The sequence below is a fragment of the Arvicanthis niloticus genome, chromosome 19, assembly GCF_011762505.2.
Source record: "Arvicanthis niloticus isolate mArvNil1 chromosome 19, mArvNil1.pat.X, whole genome shotgun sequence".
NCBI classification, from domain to species: domain Eukaryota; kingdom Metazoa; phylum Chordata; class Mammalia; order Rodentia; family Muridae; genus Arvicanthis; species Arvicanthis niloticus.
The window spans coordinates 50,760,949-50,774,386 of NC_047676.1; the positions used below are offsets into that span (position 1 = coordinate 50,760,949).

The 13,438-nt window shown below is 42.9% G+C and overlaps 1 protein-coding gene across 9 annotated transcripts in view; it reads left to right on the plus strand.

Moving 5' to 3' along the window:
* The window catches only part of LOC117723774 (microtubule-associated serine/threonine-protein kinase 4), a 349,397-nt gene that overhangs the window by 305,370 nt on the left and 30,589 nt on the right, over window positions 1-13,438 (plus strand). For all 9 annotated transcript variants that reach the window (XM_076916253.1, XM_076916254.1, XM_076916258.1 and 6 more), the window contains 5 exons: window positions 1,896-2,104; window positions 3,657-3,795; window positions 5,411-5,543; window positions 6,338-6,503; window positions 8,282-8,383. In XM_076916253.1, the coding sequence (XP_076772368.1) occupies window positions 1,896-2,104; window positions 3,657-3,795; window positions 5,411-5,543; window positions 6,338-6,503; window positions 8,282-8,383 (749 nt within the window). The remainder of the gene's footprint in view (window positions 1-1,895; window positions 2,105-3,656; window positions 3,796-5,410; window positions 5,544-6,337; window positions 6,504-8,281; window positions 8,384-13,438) is intronic.

Consider the following 13,438-nt stretch of genomic DNA (forward strand, 5'->3'; position numbering starts at 1 on the left):
ATATATATTTTTAAAAACAGAGTCTTCTGTGGCTCCAGTTTGCTATATAAGCAAGGATGATTGTGAACATCTGACCCTCTAGCTTCATCCCATGTGCCTGAATTAGTTAACATTGCTATCAGCTGTAACCACGAGAACAGGTGTAGGAACAAACACACAGCCTATAAGAGCCCAGCATTGAGTTGAGGCATCCTACAGAGAAGACCCCTAACTTAGCATGTACAAGATGTCCGACTGACTGCTTCTCATGTGCTTTTTTGTTTTATGGTGCAAATCAAAGGACTGTGCTTGAGGAGTGTCATCAAGAGACCTTTCTTTGTACCATATGGTGAGCAAGAAACTAGAAAAGCAAATAAAGGAAGAAAGGGAACAGGGAGTGAGCAAAGCCAAAGATAATAGAGAGAGGAATACAAATGAGTGAGATTGTGAACCAAGAAGGGGGGGGGGGGCATAGTTACAAGATAAACACAGATCAGAAAGAAAGAACAAGCCCTAGTTGACCGCTTCCATGAAAACATTAAAAACAGGTTAAATCAGAGTTGACTATACTGAGACTTAATCATATATGCCCTGAGCTATTGTTCAGCAGGTAAGAGAATGTCCCAGCCTGCCTTGCCACTCATCAGACATTACTAAGCAAACTAGCAGAAAACACATCTGAGTTCACATAGCTCCTTGTTTTAGAAGGTGTACCAATTGTGTGTGTGTGTGTGTGTGTGTGTGTGTGTGTGTGTTTACCATGATCAGTGACTTTTTAAATAAATTATTCTGTATTTGATCAAGGCCTTTGGTTTAGGGCAACATGTACAATCTATTACACACACACACATAGTGTGTGTGTGTGTGTGTGTATATATATATATATATATATATATATATATATATATATATGTTTAGTGCCCCTTTAAGGGATTACTTCGTTTGATCACTGCCTTCTTGGAAGCGCAAACCTGTCCCTCCATGAAAACAAGTGGAGTGACTTGGAAGAAGGGGGCCATCCAAGGCCTTCCGTTTTTGTTCGTGCTCTATTAGGGATTTTAGAACATCTGCCTTTATAAGTACCCCTTTCTTCATGTCATCTCAGTCCTTAGGGAGTTCACTGCCTTTCACCAGAGAGATCTGGGCAAGGCCATAGAAGAGACTGAATGTGGCCTGGGCCAGTCATTTTATTCTATAAGGTTGCTTCACATCTTGGCCAGGATGTGGGGGCAGCAGACATGCAGCTCCTTGGCTTGTCCCTCAGGCCCCCCTAGCCCGTTCCGTTGAGAAATGCATTTGCTGCTGGAGCTCACAGAGGGTGGTGCATGTGGAGTCTGCAGTGAGGAAATATGCTACCCTTTGTTGCAGAACAGTCTCATATATCCTCATATACGCTTCTCATTTTATCTGGAGATTCCATGGGAAGTAACTACTCTCAATTGGAAACCAGGGACTCTAAGAAGCCCTGGTCCTCTATGCAGATCCCAAGGGTATCATTTAGAAAATTATTGCTTTAGTCAGTCCAGAAAACATGCCTAACATATGTCTAATGCTAGAAAGGATGTTGCTCGTGATCTGTGTGTAATTTTGTTAATTCTTCCCAGTTCTGATTTATATATTGGATTTTGTTTTGTTAGTGGAAAAACTGAAAACATCAGCTAGTTCTTGGGAAATAACTCACTCTGGCTGCCCCGTTTTTGGAGCAGCAATGGCAAATCTGATGCTTTATGTATGATCTTTATTAAAAAGCCAATTTGAGTTTGGAATAAGATATTGCTAAGTCACCAGCACAGCTGTGACGACTTAGCTTCAGCTGTTAGGAACTCAAAAAGCATAGGGTTTATGTGGTTTGTGTACCCTCCAAGCATCCTTACCTTCCCTCTTCCTGTGAACCCAATACCTGCGTTCCATTTCAGGGCAGTCTACTTTGTTCGGCATAAAGAATCTCGGCAGAGGTTTGCCATGAAGAAGATCAACAAGCAGAACCTCATCCTTCGGAACCAGATCCAGCAGGCCTTTGTGGAACGTGACATCCTGACTTTTGCAGAGAACCCGTTTGTGGTCAGCATGTATTGCTCCTTTGAAACAAGGCGTCACTTATGCATGGTCATGGAGTACGTGGAAGGTAAATCTGTGTAGCCCAGAGAGATCGTGTCGCCTGGACCTAGATATTGTAGGCACGGATACATCTGTGCCACGTAACAGCTATATCCACCTAGGAACCCAAGCAAGCAAGGAGGTGGCCGAATCCGCAGTCATTATCTTCAGATAATTGCTTGTAAAAGTGCTTGCTACTATAACAAAGGGGAAATTAGTGTTATTTGAGAAAAGGTTGTTTTCTTTTTTAATGGCATTTAACTACCTCCCTTCAGTTGGTCATTAAAGTTGGAATATAAGCAATGGGGTTTTTTTCCTACTTCTTTTTATCACATATCATAAAATATGTTCATTATCACTAGTCTTCTCAAAAGGTGAATTTAAAAGATCTACTTTGTAGCCTGCGGTGGGAAATGAAAAGTCCAGCCACTCTTCCTTTGTAGCCAAGCAGGTCTCAAACTTTGTAATTCTTCTGCCTCAGCCTCTTGAGTGCTAGGGTTACCAGCATGCCTGACCATGCCCTGCCTCCTCCTCCTCAGCCATTTGTGGTTTGCATCTTAAATGTTCCAAGTCATCTTCTCTCTCTCTCTTTCTCTCTCTCTCTCTCTCTCTTTTCAATTTTTCTTAACTACACTTCTGAGACTTTCCATCTCTCTGACTCTCACTGACATAAAGTTATCACAATGAGCTCAGCAAGGGCCTCTTTGGAGAGAATCCCTCACTTACAACGTTTCTAGTTTGGAGCTAAGGGGCTTGGCAGCCGAGGAAGGGAGCTTTAGTGGGAACTGAGTGGTAGATAGAGCCCCAAGCCATTAGCCCAAGTTCTACCCATTGTTCTTTTTGCCACACAAGCCATTGGTGTCTGAACTGTTGTGGTGGTTGTTTTTTATAATAACTTTGGTTATTTATAATAATTTGGTTATTTTTATTCATTTGGTATGTATAAAGCCAGGTCCTCACTCCTTTACTAGAATGAACCCCAAATAATACTATAAAGTAGTGATTTTTAACCTTCCTAATGTTGTGACCCTTTAATACAGTTCCTCATGTTGTGGTGACCCCCAACAATAAGCTTATTTCATTGCTACTTCATAACTGTGATTTTGCTACCGTTATGAGTCATATTGTAAATATCTGATATGCAGAGTATCTGATACGTAACCCCAGGGAAAGGGTCTTTCCATCCCCAGTTGAGAACCACTGCTATGCAGGATGAGATTATTTCTAATGCGATATTGCAATGAAGTAACTAAGACCACCAAACTCATTTGCCTAAGAGCTTCCGGCTGCTCAGAGACAGAATTCCACCTCTTTAATCTAATTCTAGCATCTGCGTTTTATACTGATACATTATAAATTAGTACAATCATCCCAAATTACACGAGAGATTCTTCAGAACGCCGTTCACTTCAGAGCCAAACTGCTCTCTGCACTCCGCTTCTTAATTGGAAACATGACTACTTAACGCAATCTCCACTTACGAGTGTGACTCTGCTTTGAAGTTCCGTGATCTACACTGCTAACCGTCAGTAATCCTGCAGGATGCTGTTCCTACTAAATCTGTTTCCTGTGCTTTTCAGGGGGAGACTGTGCAACCCTAATGAAAAACATGGGGCCTCTTCCAGTTGACATGGCCAGGATGTATTTCGCGGAGACGGTCTTGGCCTTGGAGTATCTGCATAATTACGGAATCGTACACAGGGATTTGAAGCCAGACAAGTAGGTACCCTGATAAAATGTCTTCTTTTACATAAGACTGAACATTTTCTTCTGACTGCGAAATGTTTTTAAGGCTATTTGCACATTTCAAAAATTCTTAGTATTAAAAAATGAGTTATTTTAATAGTAACTTAATGGTAATTTGTATACATTTCTTGAAAGACTACGCGCTTACAATGAGAACTGAGAAATAGGGGGAAATGACTCTAGGGTTAATTCCCTTTGTATCATGTAAATCTTTGAGTAATGACATAGAATAGTCATTTTGTACTTGGCGTCATGCTTACGTAAGCTTTTCCTTCCCACGGTTATATATGTGATGTGATATTCCATTTTATTTAGTTTACTATCATACTTGGTTAGTTTGGAGTTCATTGTCAGCTCTGATTTGAGATACCGATAGAACTTTCCCCAAGTAGCTAGCCATTCATCTTGAAGTCACATGTGGTATATTTCCTGCTTTCTGCACTAATGTGTGACGCTGCTTAGTGTGTTGAGAAGTGTGTGACAAACTAAGACTATGTTCATCAGAAATCCGGGGGGTGGGGGGGGGGGTGGTACACACAGGGGGAAAAAAGAACAACGTCATATACAACTATCAGGATTTTGGCATAATTCCTTCTAGTAGTTTTGCTTGCTTGTTTGAGACAGAATTTCTCTGTGTAGCCCTGGCTGTCCTGGAACTCAGAGATCCACTTGCCTCTGCCTCCTGAGTGCTGGGATTCTTAAAGGCATGCACTACTCCTGACTCTCTTTCTAGTAGCTTTTTTAAAATCCTCTGTCATGTTAACCTTTTAATCGATAGAATGCTATTTTTTTTACTTACAATGAAATATTTTAATATATTCAAATGTAACCTTTTTGCATTATAATAAGTCCAAGCTTTGTGCTTAATGAGTTGAAATTCAATTCAAAGCTGGAAGTGGAAATGTAAGAACTAGGCTTTTCTGTCCAGGTTCTTTTATCTATGTCTTGTTTTAGTCACAAGTGGATTCCTTACCTGAGATCCTGGTGTATGGATCACTTCTTCTCTGTTTTCTTATTCTGCAAAATGGAAATCGGTGCCTGGAAAGGTGGCTCAGTGGTTGAGTACTGCTGTTGCAGACGGCCTGAGTTTGGTCCCAGCACCCACTGTAGGTGTCTCACATCCACCTCTCTCTCCACCTTTACCGGCTCTTGTGCCATTTTCTGGACTCCACAGGCACCCTCATTCATGTGGGCACATGCACCCCCGCCCACGTTCACACACACATACACATAACTTTAAAACTATATCTGAGATCAGGCACAGTCAGAGTCCACAGACTGAAAAGAGAGAGGAATTAGAGTTCCATACATAAGGTTTTAGAGTTTCTTACGTGATGCAAAAACGCTACTATTGGATGTGATTGCGCCATCAAAGACAGCAGAGCCTTAGCTCTGGCCTTGACTTCTGAATCCGGCTAGGCAGTCCTATGCCAGTACCCCACTCCTTTACCTGCCTCCCTCCCTTACCTAAGGCTTCATTTTGCAACATAGTTGATGTTTTACAAACAGAGGAGGGAAAGAGGGAGACCTAAAACAACAGACTCTGCTTTCAAGTGATTGTTGTGCCCTTTGTCGTCCTGTCTCCTAGCCTGTTGGTCACCTCCATGGGGCACATAAAGCTGACTGACTTTGGCTTATCTAAGGTGGGATTGATGAGCATGACCACCAATCTCTACGAAGGTCATATTGAGAAGGACGCTCGAGAGTTCTTAGATAAACAGGTAAGCTCGGTCGCTGCTCTGCCTGTGGATCGAATCAAAGCTCACTGCAGCCAGTGGATTCACAGTGCACCTGTGCAGCCCGTCTCCACATTAGTGCTGGCGTTTGGATGTCTGTATAAGCCTTGCATTTAATAAAGTGCAAACTGCTTCCATTTGTCTCCCTGGGCCCCTTTGAACCATCCGATCCCTCCACATTCCTCCCCGAACACTAAGGTCTATTAGCAAGATGAACGGTCTAATTGCACACGACTGAGAGGGTGAGAGAGACAAATGGAAAACTGTTTTTGTAAGGAATTCAGGAGTCTCGGTAGAGTACTCGTGAAACTCATGATGCATTGTGCAATCTCAGCCGCTAGAATCCCAGCGATGGCCCATTTCCTTTTGAGCATGCCTCATTGCCATGTGCCCACAATCTGTTCATTGTGAAGTTACTTAAGGTAAACCCATCTCAGCTGCCACACCTTCCTGAGATAACCATGGGGAGAATCAGTTTGGCCATATAAACAATTGAGCTACCTCTAATAGTGACAGATTATGCACACACTATTATTTTTTCAACATAAAAACGCTTTTTAGTGTTGTTATAGAGCTGCGCACAGGTTAGGTTTGCAATCTGAGACTAGGCATAATAGATATGTTCTTTGTCATTGTAATTTCTGTTCTCAAGGTCTCTGCCCATGTGTTTCCTAGTAGGCAAGCAGGGTTATTTGAGGCAGGATAATTGTCTAGTCATCTTGTTCGCTTTAATTCATGTCTAATACTCCAGTCATTCTAATACAGCAATTTCGTTTTAGGTCTGTGGTACACCTGAATACATTGCCCCGGAGGTGATTCTGAGACAGGGCTACGGGAAACCCGTGGACTGGTGGGCCATGGGCATTATCCTCTATGAGTTTCTGGTTGGATGTGTGCCTTTCTTTGGGGACACTCCAGAAGAGCTATTTGGACAAGTCATCAGTGGTAAGTAGCATCAAGAGTTATCTTTAAGCCACTACTGGAAAACAGCTACCCAATGTAAATCTGTTGTGTGTCACTAAAATGTTAACCTCTGTCAACCATTGGAGCCAACAAATTAAAAGAACTCAGTTCTCATAACGTACAACGGCTCCATGCTTTCTCAGGAGAGTGATGCATGTTGAAATGGATCTGAGGAAGGTTTGTTAACATGGAGTTTGGAAATGAGCTGGCGATGTGTCCAACTTCCCTTGTCTGCTACTTTTTTAAAAAAAGAAATTGGTGTGGGATTTCCGCATGCTTTCCCTGTTAGCTGGCCTTCGTTTTCATAGTAGGAAGCACCAGGAAAGAAAAGGTTAATGTGGGTAACATTTTTACAAATGGGAAAAAAATGGCTAATGGCACAATGAAGAAATTAACAAAAATGTAATAGCCCCTAAAACAAATGTCTACCAACTAATAAATAACGAGAATGGCAGGGCGCCGAGTGGGATCCACAGACTGTTAATGCTTTCATTGGTGGTTGTGATGTGTGATGTTATTTCTACAGCAGCTGTTCATCTTTCATTTAAAATTCAATAACCTTTAGATCTTACCCTGCGAGCTGACCCTAACTATTGTCATGTAGCATGTGGCACACCTAAATGATAATTAAATAGGGCCCACCGTTCCCCTCCCTGCTGATTTTGTAAATTTCCCCAATGCAGAGATGACAGAAAAGGCCTCTCTACCTGAAAGGTTGTCAGGCCCCACTGATAACTCCATCAGCCGCCTCTGGTCCCAACCTGCTCTGCGCTTATGCCAGCCGGCAATGGAAACGGGAAATTCATTGTGCTCGTAAAAGAGCCTGTAATTGTACGATTATTTTCTGACGTTGGCTTTGCAAGCCAGGCGTATTTGTAAACTTTAACAAAGTAGATTTGTTGAATCGCCTGCAGAGTAAAAGCCCTTTATATAATATCGGAGCTGTTTATGGATTTATAAGTAGGGCTGTTTTCTGACAGACCAAGGGCTGAATGGCAAGGGGAATCAACTGTTTAATTAACACAAGCAGCAAATGCTGGCTTTGTTCTCAGTGCCTTACGGCTCTGATGCATATTCAGGGTTTTTTTCCAAATCAGATTTAAACTGCAGCAGAGGAAGCTAGAGGCAGGCGTGCACAAAAATAACTCATGTTTTTATTGCGTTTCCATAGGCACGAGCATGCACACACCTATCTCCAGGCAAACTCCTTTAGAGCGAGAACATAGTTTAATATCTCTGACAGACTTTAAATATTCCCATTACTATGGTATCCTTTTGGTTTTCTCTTCTTCAGCCTTAACATTTTGGACTTTACCTTTGTCTCTAGAAATAATTACTTTTTGCAAGATAACCTTTTACTCCTTGGAGCTAAAGAACTGAGCAGGCATGAACTCTCATTTGAGGGTAGTAAGAAAATCTTACACTTAGATGGTCCCCCACGGGTAGGCACCTGGCATGAAACTATTCAGTTCTGTTATATTAAACCCTTCTAATAACCAGGAGGAGTGGCTTGTTAGGAGACTGTTCTGTCAATGAAAAAAATAGTGAATGAAAGGTACAGTTTATTGAAATAGTCTTTTGAAATAAACCTTGAAGAAACCGGCATTGTCCAGGCCCTGTAAGGTAATACTGTTCAAACGTGACCACATAGAAGTCAACTGAAGATCTTAAATGGAAGTTTTGTCTCCGTGTTTCTGGGATGGGGCCCATGGTTCTGCCCTTTGAGCAATAAAGCAGTAGCCATCTTCTCTCCCTTCCAGATGAAATCAACTGGCCTGAAAAGGATGAAGCCCCTCCTCCAGATGCCCAGGATCTGATTACCTTGCTGCTGAGGCAGAATCCGCTGGAGAGGCTGGGAACAGGTTAGAGAGCATGTGTGTTGCTTTTGCCAGTATACAAGAATTACTGTCCTCTGGAGCAATCTGAAGCGTCTGCTAATGTTTTCTGTGTAGGCAACATCTGTTAGTGGATGTAGGACATAGCTACAGCACATTATAGCAATATTATTTGGTTGGTGTGTGTGTGTGTGTGTGTGTGTATGTGTGTGATTTAGAACAGCACATACACACGGATGGGTAGTGTTTGTTTTTGTGTTTTGCAAAGGCGAAACTCTTAATTTAGTTCAATAAATGCATCTCCAGGGTATGTACTAATCTTCTGTTTTGAAAAACATGCATCGTAAATAATTGGAAACGGAAAATCAGATACGAGGAGCTCTTTTTGGTCGTGTTTTTAATATACATTCCACGTGGATTTAACCCAGCAGGCTTCTAGCCACAGCCTTTGAAATAGGTTATCAGCGCTCCAACTGATTACTAGAAATGAGGGCCTGGGGCTGAGCCAGACTTTCCTATCATGGTGATCAGCACCATGGCCCAAGAAGGGGAATTAAACCATTGCCTCTGAAGATAAATGAGATAGTCTGTTTGTTTCTTGCTGATATTTTTTCTCTCCCTAGTTTTACAGTCATGTGCTTCCTTTTCTTTTCTATACTGTGGATAGAAACACTTTAGACATCTCTTGGGACAGCATCAGGTCTGCCTAGGTGAATCTGTTTTAGCAAGACAAAGATGTTAAATGTAAATGCATATACTCTAGATGGTGATTAGTAGTTTTATTGGTGAAAATTGTTGGCTTCCTGTGGTCATGTATTCTGAAGTTCTAGTCCATTGTAATAGAAACATCAGTAAAGATGAGGGCAACCATTTCTCCCCCATTTTTCCCAGGACAATTATGTGTTACAGGGATCTGTCCTTGTTGACATGTGGACTGCTGTAAGCCAGGCCCAGTGGCACAAGCCTATAATCACGTTACTTGAGATGTAGTGGCAAACGGATCCAGAGACCAAGATCATCTTTAGCTACATAGTGCATTCAGGGCCAACCTTGGCTACATGAGATCCTGTTTCATTAAAAAAAAAAAAAAAAAGACTACTACACTACACTGGAGCTTATGATAATACATTAAACTGTGGGGCCAGAAAAACTATGGTCTATAGGCAAAATCTGTCCAGTTTCCTGTTTTTACACAGATTTTTAAAAGCAGAAACACAGCAGTGTCTTTTCATGTGACATGTCATCTATGACTGCTTTCATGCTACGACAGAGTTGGGTAGTCATGACAAACTGTATAGCCCATAGGGACTAAATATGGACCACTTAGCCCTTTACACAGAAATTATGCAGACTCCATGTTATGAAATCCAGAAAGGCTTAAATCTGGACTGACCTAGGAAGTAACTACTAAATTGAGCCACCAGCTGGAGCTCCATGTTCCTCACTGCCTTTTGCAGTGAACGAGTGTGCCTTTGTCTTGAAAAGCCTCTGAAGTCTAGGCAAAGGGCACAGAAGAGTCGCATGGCCAGAGTCTAAAGCTTGCTTGTGTGGCCAAGAGTAGGCTTCCTTTAAGTCATCCTACCTCAAAGTATTGTGAGACGTGAGGAGGTCACTTGAAGCAAGACTTAGAAGCAGGTTTGGTGCTTCTAGTTCTACATTTGACCTTCATCTTGAACCTCAAGCCTTCCTTTTGGGAAGGGCCATGGCATGGTGGTGGTGTGGCTACCTTGAAGCCTACTATACTTGAAATGAGTATATTTCTTCCCACCCTATCTGCTTTTCCATTTGTCTGAACTGTCAAAGAAACTTGTTATTTCTCTTCTTTTGTGACCTACAGTCAGATAGAGCTGCATTGTGGTTCAAGAGATAAAAATGGCTGTCAAAGAAATAGTGTGAAGACTGTGCAGGGGGCAGATTCTTAAGGAAAGATTTTGACTAGGTTATGCCATATATGAGAAATAGCTGCTTTTCAAGATTGTTCTGTGATATTACAAATATCTATTTAGATTTCCCATTCAACTGACCCAGAAGAAGGGTTTCCATGATCAGACTGAAAAATGCATTTGAATGGGCACACCCTCACCAATGGGAGCTCAAAAGTCCCCTATCCTGCAGTCCCCAGGGTCCACTTGGGAGTTTTTCCACTTGATACTCTGCCCTTCCCCTTCTCTAAGAATGCTAGGATCTTTGATTAGGCTTGACTTAACAAGACAGGGTTAGACCCTCTAGGCAGCAGGTCTCTATGTATGTATCAGAAGCTGCAAGTTACTTCTCTGTACATTTTCTTGTTGACTGCTGCTGTCAGTTTCTGACAGTTCTAAGAGCAAATTCCCTAGGAAAAACCCAAAAGAGACATTTAAGGGTCTCTCTCAAGCTCTTAGAAGCCAAGAAGTGATTGCCAAACCAGCAGGGCCAATGGTGATGGGTCCCAGTAGGGCCTCCAGAATGATACTGTGGGTCCTGCAGGCCTGCCATGCCGCTTCCAGTGACAGCATCTTGTATTCAACGCATATTTAGTGGGCAAAATAGTGCACCGTGAAAATGTGTGAATGCACATTTGCCTGAGAGACTGGAGAGGCTGAGAAAGAAAGAAAAAAAAAAAGGCCGTAAAGAGCATAATGAATGTTTAAGAAGCTTCTAGGAAGGGAGAGGAACTCAGGGGAATATACTAGTGCCAAACTAGAGCATGCAGTACAGGACCTTGTGCTATACTTGCACCAGACAGACAGACAGACAGACAGACTCTTGAACCTTGGCTTGCTGACCTTCAAGCTGTTCAGATATGTCTGCCAACTACAGATCAGCTGTGAGCTCTTAGGGCTCTTTATCGTCGTCCTCAGTTTCCTAGTATATAAAAATGGGCACATTGGACACCTCATCTCGGGATTATTGTGAGGACTAAATGCAATAATGCTCGTATGGAGATGTGGTACATGGAACCAGCCACACACTGGGGGATCAAGGCAACTTCTTCCCTTTCATTCCCCTCCTCCTAGCAATGGGAGCTCTCTGCGCATGCACGACCTGTACGTACTTCAAAAGACCAGTAGTTTAGCCCACAGACTGTCTCCCCCATCTATTCTTTTTTAATCTTTCCTTCCTCACCTCTCCGTGAGTACATGAGAAGCAGAGGCTACTGATAACTTCTTCTGAGTAAGGCACAAAAGTACGTTAAGGAATTCGAGCTATGTCTTCTGTGGCTGTGTCTCACTGGGGGAGACTCACATGTCATTATCCATGGAAAGAAAGCAGAGTCCTCATCAGCTTGAGGTCCGCAGATGGGTAGACGGGAGAGGATGAGAGCAGCATTATCTAGACGTGCCATGCAAGTCACTGACCTTAGAAAAACTGCTTTTCTGGGTATAAACAGCCAGAGTTTCATAGCAGTGTCATTGACAGGGTCTCACAAGCAGCAGCTGCATTAGTTGCTATGGTAATGCAGCCATGGCTGGGTTAAGCATCCAGAGATGGACCACTCATTAGGGCTTGGCGCTGGATCTCAGCGCCACCACCTTGGTGAGGGGGTGGAACAGGGAAGTGCACAATTTCTTTTGGCCTTTGTGTTTTGCTCCTCCAAACAAAAGAGTTGCTAGAAGAAAATGAGCCTGACAGGACTTTAGGAGGACATTTATTGGAAACTAAAAGAGAAGCAAGGTGTGCAGTGAGCTGGAATGGGTTGTGGGGGAGGGGTGCCATAGATTAGACTTGCCAACTGGCTTAGATACCCAGCCTGGGCAACAGTGGATCCCTCTCAGACTCCTGCTGGACAAACAACGAAGCAAAGGAAATGAAAGCATAGGATCCCCTGTGTAGAGATGAGACTATGGCACCGCATCTGGGCCTGCAGTTTTTAAAGACAGACAGACCTACTCGTAGCTTTTTTATTCTTCTTGTCTGGAGGATCCCGGGTCCGAGAGCTCTGTTGCTTGTCTTTAGTCTCCCCGTTTAAAACTGGAGTTGATAACGCCAACCCTATCTAGGGGCAGTTTCAGTTATTTAGACGAAGCACTGTACCTAAGCATCAAATGTGGTACTGTCAGGGCAAGATGTCACCTAAGGAGTTTCTATGGGTTCCAGGCACTCAGATGGAGAGGGCGTCCTCATTCACATGGCAGCAAATGGTTTTAGGAGAAGATAACCTAAAGCAAAGCTGGGGGTCACTGAGGGAAGGCTGTGCCCTCTCAAAGGCAGGACCAGGGTGCAACCCTTAAGAAAGAGACGCAAATCCTAACAATAGCTGTGTGCTTTTGTAACTCTTGCAAGTTTCATGCTCAAAGGCTATAATTTATAACCAGGTTCAAAGATTAAGCAAAGCTTTAAAACCATGAGCCGGATTGCTTATTTTTCTCTAAGAATTACCTTTTATAGATAAAATTACAGGGTGGCTTATTGGACATATTCTGCAGATTTATGGATGAAAGAGAAGTACAGGAGGTTCAGATCGTAGAGTGCAAGTGTTTAAGGCGTGTGTTTTGGCCATATGCATGAGTCCTTAGCTGCTAAGATACTTTTTTCTTTTGTGGGCTTTATCTAGCAAAGGAAGTATTTTTCTTTGCAGACAATCTCTAACAGAAGTTTGGATTTTGCTAGTAGAATGGAAATTCTTGACCCTCAGCCAGTAAGAAACATAAACCAGAAACCGAGGGTTGAGGACTCCTCTTGTCTCACGCTCCCTTTCTTTTTCCATGCATTTTCTCTGTCTGTCTGTCTGTCTGTCTGTCTGTCTACCTCAACACCAGCACAGGACTGGCCTACAGATCAGAGCCGAGAAGCCACTGGTTCTGTAGTTGTCATGGTCAGCACTTGGGAGGCAAAGGCAGGTAGATCTCTGAGTTCTAGGCCAGCCTGGTCTACAGAGAGGGTTCCAGGACAGGCAGTGCTATGCAGAGAAATTCTGCCTCAAAAACAAAAACAAAGAAAAGGATAAAAAAATTCTCATCCTTGTGCGTTATGATTCCCCTCACTTTTCTCTGTCTCTCCATTCTCATGTTTTCAGACTGCCTGAACCATGTCTTGTGCTGGAGACATCCCATGGGGGCAGATAGCATACCTGCCACTGCCAAGATCCCCAGCCCATCCCCC